The sequence below is a fragment of the Sinocyclocheilus grahami genome, unplaced genomic scaffold, assembly GCF_001515645.1.
Source record: "Sinocyclocheilus grahami isolate Dianchi unplaced genomic scaffold, SAMN03320097.WGS_v1.1 scaffold161.1, whole genome shotgun sequence".
In the NCBI taxonomy this organism is placed as follows: Eukaryota; Metazoa; Chordata; class Actinopteri; order Cypriniformes; family Cyprinidae; genus Sinocyclocheilus; species Sinocyclocheilus grahami.
The window spans coordinates 260,777-277,875 of record NW_015505340.1 but is presented as its reverse complement, the minus strand read 5'-3'; the positions used below and the strand labels follow the sequence as shown (position 1 = coordinate 277,875).

At 38.1% G+C, this 17,099-nt stretch overlaps 2 protein-coding genes across 3 annotated transcripts in view; one reads left to right on the top strand and one right to left on the bottom strand.

The window, feature by feature from the left end:
• Nucleotides 1-26: 26 nt before the first annotated feature.
• Nucleotides 27-11,355, bottom strand: nufip2 (nuclear FMR1 interacting protein 2). The gene is made up of 4 exons (XM_016282491.1): nucleotides 11,061-11,355; nucleotides 5,196-6,893; nucleotides 3,774-3,806; nucleotides 27-3,581 (listed from the first exon to the last, which is right to left on the bottom strand). Exons 1-4 carry the CDS (start codon nucleotides 11,203-11,205, stop codon nucleotides 3,529-3,531), a joined length of 1,929 nt encoding a protein of 642 aa, XP_016137977.1. The 5' UTR covers nucleotides 11,206-11,355; the 3' UTR covers nucleotides 27-3,528.
• Nucleotides 10,562-17,099, top strand: part of LOC107592915 (class A basic helix-loop-helix protein 9) — a 12,509-nt gene continuing 5,971 nt past the window's right edge. Inside the window, exons 1-2 of one of the 2 annotated variants that reach the window (XR_001610042.1) lie at nucleotides 10,562-10,813; nucleotides 15,783-15,905. The gene's annotated coding sequence lies outside the window, so the exon portion shown is untranslated. Of the gene's footprint in view, nucleotides 10,814-15,782; nucleotides 15,906-17,099 lie in introns of those variants that run through there. The other variant, XM_016282492.1, reaches the window with a different exon arrangement.

The window sequence follows — 17,099 nt, the reverse complement described above, 5'->3', positions numbered from 1 at the left end:
TTCAAAAGACGACTAAGAGAACAAGATCTTTTTCAACACGTTTATTAGCAGTGACAAAGATTCTTGAGACAAAATGTAACCCCCTCTTCATGTCCACTGTAGGAAATTCAGAGAGAGCAACATAAAATGCAATATTAATTCAAACTTTTAACAGTCAAAACATGGCACAACTGAAGATTGTTGGGTGGAAAATGGGGGTGTAGGGACAGGGGAAAAAGGAAAAGCAAGAGTTTTTCATGTTCTGATGTGATTCCGTTTAATATATCGCTTAACACAGGCACCCTGAAATTGAAAAGTTCGCAATATTAACTTTGCATATAATTGAGCGTATGAATGAAGACAAATACACATGCTTGCACACGAACACACATATGCACCCACACGCAAAAAACAGTTGAGTTTTTCAGGACAGCTAGGACACGAATCATTCATACATCAAGAAAACACGTGAAATTTGAATATGCATGTTCTTGGTACAGATTTCGCAAACACACCATTTAAGTATCTCTGTACCTCTCTCCAGCCGTGCGTGCTCTCATTGCTCTAAACACTAAGGGGAGCGATTTATGGAAATAATTTATATTGCAATTATATCATTTGTGGAGTAGTAAGTGCTTATTTAAAATGAGGAAATGAAGCTAATGTGCACCCCCCCCCCAAAAAATATAAACTCCGTTTTGTTTGCATTCTGTGCATAGAACCTCTATATGTGCATTTGACCCCTTGAGTTGAGGTTTTTGAAACAAAGGCCAGGTTCAGTTCATTCTGCTGACAGTGTTTACAAAGACGTATCTGAGCTAAGGGGACAGTTAACCCAAAAATCTGAATTCTGCCATTATTTACTCACCCTCATGTTATTCCAAGCCAGTTTAAACAGTTTTAGTCTATACAGTGATAGTCAGTGGGGTCCGAAACATTCACTATATTTTGGGACAGAAAGAGAATTGGAATGACATGATGTTGAGTAAATGATGACAGTAATTTTTACGTGAACGATCCCTTTAAAGGGAAATAGGGATACCGGGACAATGTGTGTTCACAGAGGTATTTCATAATTACCTCAATGTAGAAACAGAAGGCTATAAATTATGCCTACATCATAGCTCCTTAAACAAATACCTTGGATATAAAAACAAAACAAAAAAAAGCAGCTCTATGCGAGTTGTTTAAAGACAAAATTTAGATAACTACAATAAAACTCAAGTGAAGCAATGAAGAGATGTGCATCTAAAAAGCCAAGGAATGAGCTAATTATCAATCGCAGGATTTCTCTATCTTGCACAAAGCTTTTAAGTGGAACCAGAATTAGAAAAGATGAAGCAGAATTTAACAACCTTGCATCTGTTTCATCGACAGCTTTTGCAGTGTCTTTTGAACCAAGACATCGAACAGACTTTGGGTAGTTCAAGAACAGAAACAGATTAAGAAAAAATCATGAAACATCCCACGTTTTCTGAAGACTGCCTACATTGGAAACCATTACATGCTGCATTTAAAAAAATGAAAGGAAAAAAAAAACTCTTGCAAAGGAAAGGCATACAGATACGTAGTGTGGTTAAGATCTTCCATGTGTACTTACATTTTTTCACCTGGCAGTGTTTCATTGTCATGTACAGAAAACATTGATGCCAAATGATACCTATAAAGATGCAAGCATTGGCTTTCAGTCAAAAATGAAATCCCTCAAAAAGTTACAATAATAAAAAAAAAACAGCTGGTACAAACATGGGACATTCTTTTCATATTTGGCAATAACACTGTTGGTGCATTTTTTTCGTTTTTTGTTTTGTTAGATAGAAGAACACTGCCCTAATTCTACCTGAGTGTCTTTTTTTATTTTCTTTCTTTTTTCTTTTTTTTATTTAGTTTTGTATATATATATTTTCTTTTGAGATTGTGGACCGACAGTCCTTAGGCAGAGGTTAAAGTTAGTAGCCTATGATTCATTACAAGAATTTCAAATATGTACTGATATGTCAATGTTTAAGGAAATACAATTCAAGAACATAATACATAAAGTGCTACTGATTCTTATGTATAAATCAATTAATCTGTGAAATGATAAAACAGGATAGACTTTAAGTTTAGAATGCATTTTCTGACATTAGAAAGAGAAACATTTACACAACGGCAGAATTCCTGTCAATGGCGGTTCTATTGATGAAGCTCATATGTACTTTATCAAGCGCTTAACCAATAAGCATGGAAAACCAGGTACAAATTAAACATTCAAGAAATAAAAAGCATAAAAGTGTGATTGTGGTGCTCAATAAAAAAAAAACCTAGGGGCTTCTAGTCTCTTGAGTGAAATAAAAAGTCTGGATCGTTCGCCAGCGACTGCTCTCTAGGTTCCCTCTAAATTGTGATCTAGTCCCAAATGAAGCAAAAGTAGTCGCTATTGCCTTTCCGGGCAAAAACAAAACCCTATTTCGAAGAGCAGCTCTACAGAACAAAACCAAAATGAACTAAAACCTCCGTAATGTACCTATTAGCATTGAAGCTAAAGCAACTGTGTGGTGTGGCACATCTTATTGATTAGTTCTGGGCTCTAACATCTACTTAAAAATTAAAAACATAAAACACTCAAGATAAAGGAATATAGCATGATCTCTGCCCTCCGTTTACACACGCACACAACGAGCAAGAGACTTGAACAGGTCAGGTGACAGAAGCGTGAAGAGACGACAATAAGACTATTGAACAATAGCACTTTGAACTCTTCCAAAAGAGGACACACAGAGCAGCATACTGCACATGCACACTACAGGGCGTGCAGTCTCCCAATCCGAGTGTACCTCATAACCTGCCCTTGGAGTTTTTAAGTATTTCAATGAATAAGAAAAGGAAGAAAAAAAATTAAAAATCAAACGAAGTGGAGACGCGTCACTAACATGACTGACCTAATCTTGTCCAGAAATTAAATTAAGACAATTATTTAATCCCAAAGGCTTGAACTAATGCCTCCCACACATAAATGGAGTTCGATTCCCCCAAATCTAAAAAAAAAGAGCTATGTAGTTCCTCTGGCCACAGTATCTTAATTCACTGTAGAGCGCCACTCTTCGGTTCTGTGCCCAAATGAATTCAATGTGACCACTTTGAGTCTACTTGATTATTTGAATTCAAGAGGGGACACATGGTGATCACTTTAGGTCCGTGAGTACTTAAAGGAGAAGCTTCCACCCAACCAAATGTCATGACAAGGTTATCATGAGTGTTTGATGTGTGAGTTATGTCCCCAAAGTCATTGAAATTGTCTTTAGCAACATATCCGCTAGAGGCATTAGAGTTGAGTTCCACAGCTCCCGTTCTTCCATTCTAATATTCTAAAACCAGCTAACCCATTTTCTCAAGCGCACTCTGTTCCTCTGTGCTCAGACTTGACTGCTGACGGGTAACAAGGTCCTTTCTAAACCATTTTAAGATTGGATTAGTTCTGATTCAGGATGTTTAGAGGCAGCAGCCATGTTCCTCAAGCACATCTTTTTGCAGCAGAGTTCATTTGAGATATAGTGTCCAGACACAGCTTCACTGAGCAGGTCCGTCCCATGACTCACTGTAGAGGACTACTCGATTTGGATCTACGAGAAATTGAGAAAGATGAAGGTAGGTGAGAATTGGGAACTCAAAATGATATGGGAAGAGTTGAGGGATGTGAGCAGATGGGGCATTGGGTTGCAATATCTAAATGATGAATCATTTAAGGGTTTAATCACATGCTGAGGCAAGCGTTGTCTATAAATATGTTAAACACGAGGTAAATGGTAGCTTACCTTGTTTTTGCAAATTCAAAATATATTCCATTTCTGCAAAGAAGAGAAAGATGAATGTTCAGTGTAAAAATACCCAAGTACAGCTACAATTCAATGAAGATCTTTCATTTTTATTTTCATCTTTATATAACCACACTGAAATAAAATGTATATATATTCAGTCCCACAATATCAGTAACGACCTTAACATTCTAATTTTAGAAGGCTAAGTAACAATTTAAGATTTAGTCTAAACCAATTTATCTGCAGCACACAAACTGATAACACAAAGCCCAATTTTTATACATTAGAGATAGACTGATAATTGGTTTGAACAATATTTTTTTGAACAGACATTTACACATTTAAGTTTGGTCGACCAAAATGACACCAATCAGCAGTGCTGGGTAGTTACATTTAATCTGGATCACGTAATCAGATTCCAAATATTGAGTACTTGTAATTAGATTATATTATGTGATAAAATTCTCATAATAAGATTACAGTTACTTTTTAATGGATTACATGATTACATCTTCACACATTGGCAGTAAATAATTAATAATTTGATTCACTCCAATTCTTATTTTTTCCTTTTAAATGTTCCTTTCTGAATGAACCTACCACTTATATATAGTTAGAGAAACCCTGCTGTAATGGAATATTCAATGCATTTCATGATGCTGATAACAAACAATGGAATATATTTTCTTTCTCTTTGTTTATCAACATGGTACACAAAAATCCCATTCAAATCTGTGATAAATGAGTTAGGTCAAAAGTAATCTAAAAGTAATAAAAAAGTAGTAAGACTACATTACCTAATATGTGTAATCCAGGTTATATTACTTAATAACATTTTCATCATGTAATCAGTAATGGACTACAATTTGTAAGTAGTTTACCCAGCACTGCCAATGTCTCTAAAGCCATGTGCTCCAAAAATGAAATGATTTGAATTATGCCCTTTTGGATAATTGCGTTTTTAAATATCTCTTAACTTAACTTAGAGTTACAATGAAATGGAAGCAGCAACAGACCTTTTCTGATGTACATTTGCGAGAAAGAGATCGTCAGAAAAAAAAAAAAGAAAAAAGTGAGGCTGGGACTTTATTCTATTAATGTGTTGTTGCCTTTACAATATAGATAAAATGAATTAATATTTTGTAAATATTTCAGCAATTTGACAACCAAAAACAGATGAAAATAAATTTGTGACAAACAGCGTTTTATAATTATAATGGTATAACTCTAACCCAAAATGAAAACAAGTGATTATTATCAGTAGTAGTAAAACATTATTAATTGATGTTTTTTTTGTAGTCTAATGATCAGAAAATTGTTAATAAAACATTTACTGTATTGGTCCATCTCTAGTGTACATGCATAATATAGCATAATAAAGTTAAAATTACTGAGCAAGAAAATAAAATAGCAAGTTACCTTTAGTGTGATAAATTACAGCAGCTTTTAGATCAAACGACCCCCAACTAGACCTCCTGTCAAAGCCCTTAGTATGGCCCTGGTCCTGGGCCGAAGCCACCTTAGGGGCAGCTGGGGAGGTGGGAGGCAGCTCGGCACAAATGTCCTTAGAGGAAGAACAAAACACTATTGCACCACGAACCCCCGTCTCATCTCTCTGGGCATCCAGGCTGAGTACAGAGGTCTCGGGTATGGCCCCGCTTGCCGCCGTGGCACCACCACTCACTCCTCGACTCAAATTCTGAGCATTAGTCCGTTTTTCTGGCTCGTGAGCCTTGGGAAAGGGTGGTTGATCCAGACTCTGAGAGGTACTGGAAGTCTGAGTGGCCACTGTAGCAGGACAGCCTCCCTGAAAGCTCACCTCCACTGGCACCTCCTTTCCGTTGGAGCGGCACGCCATGCCCTCTGGTCCGGCGCTAGGCTCGTTGATAAAGGACAAGCCCCACTGATTCTGAAAAATGTCCCCCAGAGACTTCTGATTTGTCGGAGCAGCAGGGGGATCAGCTTGGCGGCCGCTAGGGAGTGACAGTTGCATATTGGAGGGGGTGATGGGGTAAACGAACAGACTGGGCTTCCTGGGCTCAGTCACAGAGGTTGTGGTGGAACTTCCAATGGCCGAAGTGCCGCTACCAGGGGGAGATGCTACATTCTCAGTGGCAACAGCTGGGGTCGCCCGCAGAGGACCGGCACTGAAATGGGGGCCGGGCAGGGGACAGCCATTCCCTTCCCCCGGCAGGGGACCGTTGGTAAAGCTAGCCGAGGTGATGGTTTTTACCGCAGACATGGGGACCTGTGGCGGTCTCCCAGGCACCTGGGGAGCAGGAGTGAGAGCCTCCCCGCCAGCTTGGGCAGTCTTATTGAGGTTCTCCTTCACTTTGCTTGCATAACTGATCTTAGGCACAATCTTAGCGCTACTATTGTCCACAGGAAAGACAGGCGGAGGCTTGAACAAGGTCCATGAGTCCTCTTTGGTGGAGGTAGCCACCTTAACCTTGCTGGAGCGATCCTCAAATCGTTTGCCAGCCACTTTGCTGTCTGAGTTCTTGCGCTGAAGTTCAGCCACCGGCAGAGGAGGTGGGGTGGCAGAGGCAGTTGGTTCCTTGGCTTTTAGGTGCAGCTCGGCTTTTGAACCGGCACTGCCACTCTCCACCTGAGAGCCAGAGACTGAGTCCGGTGCCACAGGCCCGTGGTCTTGTTTGCCGTCCTGCTGCATGGCTTTGCCCTGGACAGAAGCAGTCACATTATCCGCGGCTTTGCCGTTCCTCTGGGCCCGGCGTTTCTTGGGAGTAGTGTATCCACTCTCGGAGCCACTGCCATCATTGTCAGCTCTGGTTTTGCTAGGGTAACCATTGGCAAGTGGTACAGAGTTGAGCGATACCACACCATTCAGAGTAGCCAAAGCTTCTTTTTTGCCCTCAAGTGTGTTCAACTCTGAGGACTTGTCATTTTTGAAGTCCATGCTGTTTCTGCTAGTGTTTCTACCTTTTCTGTCCCCTGTTGAGTCAGTGGTAAAGGCCCGTCGGGTGGGCTTCTGTTTCAAGTTGATGTCTAGCAGGTGTCTGTCGCCATTGCTGTTCGCAGGGTGCAGGGAGCTGTCTGGGTTAAAGGAAGTGGGAGTCACCTCTCCCGCCTTCAGAGTTCCATTTATTTTGCCATTTTCTGCACAGAGGAGAAACAAAACCAAATAAATAAACGGAATGCAAACCGCAAATCTGCATCAATTTATCCACTGAACCAACAATTTTTGGCAAACATCCAGATCAGATCTCAAGTTCCAGTAAGGGAACAGGTCAAGTCTAGTCAACGAGTACGTTTACATGGACAACAATATTCCGATTTTAACACAATTAAGACAATACTCTGATTAAGAATCTACCATGTAAACAGATATTTTTGATTACCTTAATCCGTCTATAGTCATACTCGAAGTAAACACAAATTGAATTAAGACATGTGGAGTATTCCTATTTTAGTCACATTATTGAAGTGCAGTATAGACATGTAAACACCTTAATCGCATTACTATAGTCATGTAGGACTTTTCGCCGCATTTTGCAACAGGATACACACACGGCAGTTGTCAACCATTTGATGGCAAATAAAAGAGCTTCAACACCGCCATCGTCTGTATGCACGTACAACTAATTAACTGCACTTGAAGCTTTCATAAAATTAAAAATGAAACACCCTAAACTGTATATGGCATCATCACGAAGACGAACTATATGTTTATACGTGAAATTCTGGAGGGGACGTCGGATGGCGTCACATGGGGACGTAATCGATCTATGTACTAGGGTTGTGACGGTAAGGACATTTTCCCACCGGTTAATCGACGTGTGACAACACTGGCAATACCGGTATCACCGTGGGAGCGGGGGCGTTCCCTCTTTTCCTTCGCTTTTAAATAGCTTGTCAAAGCTGCGTGCGCATTTTACTTTCACTTTCAAATAGCGGCAATTCGGCGTAAAGCAATTGTTAGTTTTTAGATTGTTTGAATTACCCCTCTTTTCCTTGCTTTCCTTCGCTTTTAAATAGCTTAAATGTGCCGTGCACATTTTTCTTTCACAATTGCTTGAATGCAACAACAAAATACAACATCAAACTCACTTTAGCCCATATATAAAACATAGAACTTTTATTAACAAAACGTTTTTTAAAAAAATCACCAAAATCACCTTATATAAACAGCAAAAGTCAACAGGCTTTTCAAAATCCCAAATATTGCCAAACAGGCGCTTCTGCATCTCGTTTCGAAACTAAATCATCCGCGATCGTCTTGTCTGTCTCACCTCGACTCACTCTCCTCACTGGATAAATTAAATGTGATCTGTGATGCGACTGTCGTTCGGCACGCTACATTGAGCAGCCGCGTTTAGTTTTTAATTGTAGTGTCTGTTCTTTTACTGAACTAAATTATTTTTATTACTATAAAAAAATCTAAACGATGGTGGGGGTCGGTGCTGCAGTGGGCAAGTGACATAACCGGTGTTGCGGCTTAACACCGGTATCACCGTCAGCACTATCGATCGCGGCAAGCCTACTATGTACTATGACATGTAAATCAGGATCATGAAAGGAATATTCTAAAAGCAACTCATGTAAACACTTTAATCATAATATTGTCTTATTTAGAATAAGGTAATTAATTAGATTACTGAGGTCCATGTAAACGTAGTCAATGTTTGCACAAGATTAAGGAATATTTAGACTAAGTATGTTCTGTGGAACCAAGCCAGGGTCAGGCAGATGACAAGCTGATTCCAACTCACACTGAACAACCATGCAGGCTATTCAGTGTATTTCCTATTATAACCAGTTTAAAATGACTCAACTGTTGGAATATCTGTGATTTGATAGCCAAAACCAAACTACATCTGAACAGAGCTAGTTTATCAAATTAAGCCTTTGGCAATAAAGTGAAATCAGAGATCAGCGGTTTTCATACGGGGTTTGCAGAAAATAAGAAAATAAATGTCTGTGTGTATTATAGCAAATATTATTGCAATTTAAAATAACTGTTTTCCATTTTCATATTCGTTCTCAAGAAACATTTTTATTATTATCAGTATGACAAAGGTTGTGCTGCATAATATTTATATGGTAACTTTGATACATTTTTTTCTGGACTGCATTGATTTCAAATAGAGATTTTTGTGCAATTCTCTGTGCTATAGAAATACATTTGAATTGAAACTAAAGTCAATGTTCTGTAGAAAAACGTATGACTTAAAAGCTTAAAATATACAATAAACATTTGTTGTCGTTATTTCATTTGCTTACTACTTTCGCAAATTAACCCTGCAACAGGATCATTATATTTGGATCTCCTTGGAATAATAATAATCAAAAAGACAAATGTTTTTTGTCGGGCAAGTGTGCATAAGACTGTCTGCATGACTTCATGATTTCTATGGAAACTATTTATGGCAGCTGAAGGAATGTCCTCACAGGAGCTTAAGGCTGACATCAATAACAATTCCATTCTGGCAACCTGGTATACAGAATCTAATTAATTCACACAGGAGAAAATCGGTCTTTGTACAGTATATGTAAACAAACTGAACCAATAAGGCAGCAGGGCAATGTAGCCTAATACCCAAATCAAGGGTGGAATGTATTAATGCGGTAAAAAGAGGTTTGAGCTCTAAAACGGGTCTTCACGACCTCTGTCCTGTGAGACTGAAAATATGAAGTATGAAGAGAGCACCCCATGCAAGTGTGCTTTCATCGGCCGCTCAAGTCTGACACCGCCCTATTTTTAACCGGAGGTATGACGTGTCAAAATGGAGTACTCATATTTGGGTAGTTCCCCGGCATTGGTGGACACGTCTTAAAATCCCGAAATTAATGAAAAACACATAGCTGAATACAGAAAACACATTTCATGCCTTATGTGAACTTTCATTTGTGTGGTAAAGTCACACTCGTTGAATTGGGTTAAGCGCAACATGGCAGTCAGCAACGTTTACACTGCATGAAATAATTTACAAAATTGTTTAACAATCGTATTGGTTTGCTTGCGTTTAGAACTAAGTATTCATTACCAGTGCATATTCGGTCAACAAACCGGCCAAGTCATCAGTTAGCTTAGCATGCTAAGTGGACAGCCTGAATAATTAGCCGCAGGAAGATGTTTTTGAAGAAGGATTTTGTGAAATGACAACTGCAAATATACATTTCAAGAAGCGCTGGGCGTTTTAGGCATCAAATATGAACAGTTTTAGCGATATGCAGCGGCGTACTCCTGCGAGCCCTTTTACATGTCACAATAGCCAACAGAGCCGTACCAAACATTAGCTTGATATCAACAGTTAACTCTTCGCCTGTGGTGCATTGTTGAACCGGATCACAGTTACGGGGGAGAATGCACACAATAAAACTGTCACTTTTGATTAAAATCAAACATATGTGAGTTCTGCAAGAGTTGTCAGCCTTCGTCGCGAGGCGCCATGAGCTTCTTGAGACGTTGCATATACACGTATAATTAAGGCAGGTTAAATGGGGTCAAGAAATTGCACTTTAAAATAAAAATAAAAGAAATATCATTCTTTTATCAACAGATTTTGTAAATCTACACGCAAACGACAGTTTATGTATAGGATTTCCAGGTTACTTCTATTTACGGTTGTGGAACGTTTGTAGCCGTACAGCTAACAGTTATAGAATTTTCCGCCGCGTTCTATTCAGGCCACTTGGTGCCGAATTCGAATACTGCCAGGCCCACTCACATGACTGTCAAAGAGCAAAAGGCCGCGTTTCGAGCTAAGCTGGCCAAACGTACACCTCTAAGACACAATTCCTAGCGTCTGTGACAGCTAAAGCTAGCATAGCGGACTGCGTTGCCCGAACCGTATTACCAAAGTATTCGGTTTTGTACGTGAAATGGGCAGCGGTGAAGTTTGTGAGATTTGGCCGTCCATCATGGCGGACAGGAAATAACAGAACAAGCTTAAGCTACGAGCAGGAACATTCCACAGGAGCCGGTTAATGCTGCTGTGGCAGCGACGGGGCAGAGCTAACAGGCTATTCTGGATCTCTGATGGATTCATTCCTGTTAAAACGACCCAAATTGAGAGGTATGTTTGCAAATAAGTCAGGGAAATGTGTAATGTGTGCTGAGAAACCGGTGCACAAGGTCAATGTCCCTTCACGCTAGCTAGCTTTGCGGCTAACACTGGATATAACTATTTCAAACAGTACATTCAGCCAAACATGCTCCTCATTTGATTTAACTAATGCTGTATTACTGTAAACAAACATACTACGACATGTATTTGAAGCTTGTCAGAGGAAAAAAAACTATGAGCGTTGCTGGTTACCAACCTGTTTTCTTCGTCTGCGTTTTCTCGTTCTGGAACTGACTGTGTTTCTGATCATTGTTTACCGATATGTTCGATCGATCAGGGCCGTTCTCTGCTCCATGACTGATGTATACTCCGGTTGCCCCTTCGCAGGGACGTTCCTCCATTTAACGCTAGCGCAAGTGACAGAATGTGCTCAACCGGTGCTCGGTGGACGAGGGGGGTTGAGACATTTGCACTGCCCAATCACCGCCTGCATTTGGGGGTGCCAGAGAGAGACGGGCGGTCACAGGAAGCTGTCACGTAAACTCATGCAACCACCCCCTAGTGCTACTGTGTCGGTGCTGGCAGTGGTCTTCTTCTTCTTCTTCTTCTTCATTGGCGTTTTACGGCAGTTGGCATCCATAGTGTTGCATTACTGCCATCTGCTGTCTCACTTTAACTTACTATATCTTAATTAAATTCGTCCTTCCAGTCCAGTCCTCCTTAGAAAATTAAACCAATATCTCTGTCCTTGGTCATTATTTTCATATGTTACTATATTTTTAACATTCTACTCTACTATACCTATTTCCCGTAGCTGATTCTTGAACTCTTGCCTTTCTTGAATATATTTCTTACATGATATGAAGATGTGCTTAATTGATTCCTCCTCCTGCCATTCATCACATAGTCCTGTCGGGTGTTTTCCTATGACATGAAGAGTTTTGTTTAGCTTGCAATATCCAATCCTCAGCCTATTTATTATGACTTGTTCCTTCCTTTTATTTCCCTTCTTACTTTCCATACCGATCATATTTTGTATCATGTACAGATGTCTCCCTTTGATATCATTATCCCACTGCTGCTGCCATTTTTGCGTTATCTTTTTCCACACTAAACTCTTCCCTTCTGTTTTTGATAATTTAATTTTGACGTCAACATGTTCTTTTTTTGTTGCTTCTTTTGCCAGTCTGTCTACTTTCTCATTTCCCTGGATGCCCACATGCGCTGGCACCCACATGTATGTGATGTTTTGCAGTGGTGTGCTGTTGGGGAGTCTTCTTCTTCTTCTTTTGAATTTTTTGGCGTATTCCGCACCATAGGCACATACCGCCACCAACTTTCTAATCATACATGGATGATAGTCCCACCTCTATTCATATTTTATTTATTTATTTTTTAATTGTTAATTTTATTTCGGGCTCACCCAAGCTGTATTTCTGGCTGCTGCGTGTTCAGCTCCCATGCCAAAAAACCCAGCTTGTGTGTTCCCCTATTCCTTTGCTTTATTTATTTAACTATCAAATACATTTATTTAATCCTGTTCCTACTATATATTCCATTACTATTCTTTGATTACTACCTTCTCTTAATCCTTTTCCTAATATCCATTATATATATTTTCTTTATTATTACCATTTCAGTTCTTTATCATTTTAATTCTCTCTATATTATATTTCCGATATTTTAATATTACATGTTCAACGGTTTCTATTACCCCACAAAAAGCACATTTACCTGTAATTTGTTACAGTTGACCTATTTTATATAGTGATGCATTTAGTCCTGTGTGCCCAAATTGTAATCTATTTAAAATCATCTCATCTTTCCTACATCTTCCAAAAGTGTATACTACTTTAACTGATGAATTATGATGAGTCCTTTCTGTCAGTTCTTGTATAGAGGTGAAAATTCTGTCGAGTGGAAAGTGTGCTTTTGTGTTTATTAAATAATGTAATGATACTGTAAAGCAAATGTTATATACACTACCATTCAGAATTTTGTCATCCTTTTTTGTGTGTGTCTTTTTGAAAAAAGTGAATACTTTTATTCAGCGAGGATGCATTAAATTGATCAAAAGTGACAGTAAAGACTTACATTGATACAAAAAAAATCTGTTTAAAATAACTGCTGTTCTTCTTCTGACCTTTCTATTCATCTAAGAATCTTGAAAAAAAAAATCACAAAAATACATAAAGCATTAAAACTGTTTTCAACTGACAATAAGAAAAGTTGAAATATAGTAAAATTGACAATAGTTATTTAAAATAGTAAAAACATTTCACGGTGTTACTGTTTTTACTGCAGTTGTAAACAAATGAAGGCACGATAGAAAACTTCTTTAAAAACATTTTAAGTCGTACTGACCCTAAACTTTTAAACATTATGTACCATCAGAGTAACCCCTTGAGTTCAGATAGTCTCTCAATATAATTTATACTAAATTAAATGTAAATGTTTTCCCCCATAGAAACCTATTTGCTGGATGCTATTTGCTATTTTTAGATGCTTTAAATTCTATGCATTCTCTTCAATTGACCAGAGGGGGGCAGAGAAACACTGTTATGACAATTGCTGTCTTTAGTGTAGTCATACTAAAAATAGCATCATATTATATGCATTGTTAGATCACATTTTTATGATTAAGTTGTATTTGTTTATTAAACAGAATCATAATAACAGAATTGTCTTTATTTTTTTATTTTTTTATGTAATAGGATTATTTTTATTGTCCAGTGGCATATGGAGTTTAGCATTCCATTCCACATAATAAAGCAGTGGAAATTCTTCAGTTATCTTTAGAATGTCCGAATCCTTTGAAGTGGTCAGATTTCTTAGGATGGAATGACATGGACAACAACCTTAGTTACTAAGCAAGTTCCACATTTAGGTGAAACCAAAATAGCAGTTACAAATCAAATTTTCGTTCAGGCAGCCCTTTCGAAATCTCTGTAAATCACTGTATTTTCACTTCTTGTTTATGTGTTTGTAGGTTGAGACTTCTCTCTAGCCCTCCTGTACTGCTTGCGTAATTGGCATTGGTGGACCTTTGAGCAAAACAACTCCGTTATAGCACAAACAGTTGATGCATGATTACAGTGTTTGTCAGACACCGATGTGACTTTAAACGCAGTTTTAATAGTTGTATTCAAAACACCTTTTATGGTTGAGCATGTCAGAATATGTTTTTCTATGAATCTCTTGGACTATCACAGCTGAAAATTATAGGATATGTCATGTGTTTTATAAGTTTCAAAGAAAACAAGTAATGCAAAAGATTTTACAAATATGTATGTAAAACAATCATTCTCATTATAAACTGATATTTGAATATACGTAATGTTTTAGGCAGAATTGTTAACTATAATGCATGTACCTTCAGGGCAGTCTGAAATATGAAAGAAAGGTTACAGCTTGCATTCCTAGGACATAACAAGTATTACCTACAGGCCATGTCATCGCATCTTAAGTTCTGTTAAACACAGACTCCAGCCAGATCATAAATCACATAACTCGGCTCTAGTAATCTTGCAATCGAGCAATCCTTGAGTGAAAGACTGGCTCTTTTAATTGCAGAGAGTCGCTCAAATAATGCTAGTCCTCTGTCTCTGTAATGCTGCTATACAGGTATTGGGGCGACTAGCCTTGAGCATGCCATCTTACCCTTGAAAGGCCTGGAGTGATTTCATATCATTGCGTCTTGTCAACACGCTTTCATCTGAACGCCAGTTAGTATCATTAACAGCTCATATTTCACTCTTCTGGAATGTTCTGATACAGTACAATTTCAAAAACAAATGCCAATATTAAGAATTTGCTAGACTGTATGGATCAATTCAAACATGTTTATCTAATTGTAATGTGGCATGTTGTGAAGACTTTCATGGTCTGATGTTATGGTGTGCTTGCTTTTGGTAAACCTGAAAGGGTTGTTTACTTGATGTCAGACATGAAAAAAATGAGGTGCAGGCTGTAAAACGTCAGTTTGACTCTTGCACCCGCTCGCTGTCACCATGGAGACGAGCCCTTCATAAATATAGCAGTACTAAGTGAGACAACTTTCATCTTAATCCAGGTAGTATTGTCTTCATGCGCACGCATTTTGATGAACAAGATCAGATTTCATTTTACAGCAGCAGAATTTATAAGGCCTGCATGCATTACCAATGATGTATGGTTTATGGTTTATGGGTATACAACCAGTACACACACACACACACACACACACACGCACACTCATTTTTCTTCTCTGCATTTCTCCTCTTCTCTAGCTTGCTTTCCAATCTACACTGAAAAAAAAACTGGTGTAGAAACAATTTTCACTCAGATATTGCTAGTAAATTAAAAAAATAATTACAAAGAAACTGCAAGTAACACATTAAAGGAATAGCTCACTCAAAAATGAAGATTTGCGGAAAATTTACTCAGGCCATACAAGATAAAGATGAGCTTGTTTCTTCGTTGGAACAGATTTGGAGAAATTTAGCATTTCATCACTTGCTCACCAATGGATCCTCTGCAGTGAATGGGTGCCGTCAGAATGAGAGTTCAAACAGCTGATAAAAACATCACAATAATCCACAAATCAAGAAACTATTTCTTAAAAAGACTGAAATAGTATAAGAAATACTTGTTTTTAAGTTGTTTTATTTACAACTTAAAAAAAAAAAACTTTTACAGTGTAGTTGTATAATAAACCTGGCATTGTATATTGCAAATATTGGTGACTTTTTGAAAATTGCTTTTGCTCTTCTTTTGTAAGTCGCGCTGGATAAAAGCATTTTCTACATGTATACATGTAGCTGTAATTAATCTGTATTTTGTGCTTGTACATTACATAATGACCTTCTAAAATATCCACAAAGATCTGTCTTCAAAGAAGACTGAATGAAAGCTTGTATATTTAGCTCAGAGTGGTTTTCTTTTCTAACGGTTTGGGAGTGATTTGTTTTTGGGCCACCTCTTTCTTTTACATCTGTAGATGGAACACAAGCAGGCAGTGCTGTGGATGGTGAGTCAGGGAGCGAAGAGAAAGATCTTCCCAGACACAACACCCATCTTTAACATAACCTCATTAAACCTCAGTGAGCCGTGCCAGCTAACAAGGGGGAGTGCAGATCAGGAGGCATGTGGCAACAATGTACTGTTGTACTCTTTTACAAGGGCTTGAATGGAGGGCCAAGGTCCTAGACATTTCCATTACACTGTTATATGCGCCCGCAGCGATCACAGCATATCGTTTGGGAACCCCCTACTGTAAATGAACAGAATAGCTAATCAAAACAAACTAAGAAAAGCTGGAAGCCTTGCTAAGCCTTTTGTTGTATTGAAATGGATGAACTTAGCTAAAGGAATTTTGTGTTTCTTGTACTGTTAAAGCTTCAAGAATGTATATGAGCATCTGACATGCTGTAAATGCATTTTTCTGGCCTTGATCCTGCAAAAAGACTTACAATTTGTTCTGAGCAGAGCTACTATAGTTTAGAATTGTAATTTTTATTAAATTTTTTAATTCAGTTTTTTTGGTTTAGTTTTAGATTTTAGTTAGTTATCTGAGTGAACTGTATTATTTTGGGGCTTCCAAAGTTAATGTGCTAACCAGTATAATTATAATTTTTTTAATGCCATTAAATTTCTCAGCACAGTCTAAGATAAGATTAAGATATTGATGGTTTGTTGAGTGGCATGTTAATTTCCAGTTTTATAGTATACTATCTATCAAAAATGAAAACTAATAATAATTTGGCATTTTTATTTAGTTTATAGTTATTTTTGGAGTAATTGTGTCTTTAGTTTTTCTCAGTTAGAGTTTTTATTTTTATTTCAGTTAACCAGATGTTTTGTCTAGTATTCTTTAATACGTATCATTAGCACTAGTTGTGAAAGACGGACAATATTAACACTGCTTGTTAGAGGCATGAAAAACAGACTAGCACAAATGCCAGCACTTTCATTAAAGCATTAGTTGCCAGTAGCCTACAGTAACATAGAGCAAAAAATGTTCTAAAGAATGTTGTAATGAATTCATGTTTTCCACGTTGACCTCTAATTTCCCTGCATACTTCTCAAACCTCACCACCCCTTTAAAAGCATATATCTAAGTAATTGTGTCACTGTCTTCTAATAACTGCCAGAATGCAGCTTCTCATTATCTAACTTCAGACTTAAGATTTACAAATCTTTAGACAATTCACAGTTATGGCTGCTATCTCTCCCAGAGAGTGCACGGCTATCTAAAAGGACCTTGATTTATACATGGCGACTGATAATTGCTAGTGTCTTCCCATTTGTCAAAAAA

Excerpts from the sequence above, each read along its gene's own strand:
- nufip2 (XM_016282491.1), bottom strand. The coding sequence starts at position 11,205 with ATGGAGGAACGTCCCTGCGAAGGGGCAACCGGAGTATACATCAGTCAT. Across the intron at positions 6,894-11,060 it reads AACGCAGACGAAGAAAACAG|AAAATGGCAAAATAAATGGA; the intron begins GTTGGTAACCAG and ends TCCTCTGTGCAG. Across the intron at positions 3,807-5,195 it reads TGTAATTTATCACACTAAAG|AAATGGAATATATTTTGAAT; the intron begins GTAACTTGCTAT and ends TCTTCTTTGCAG.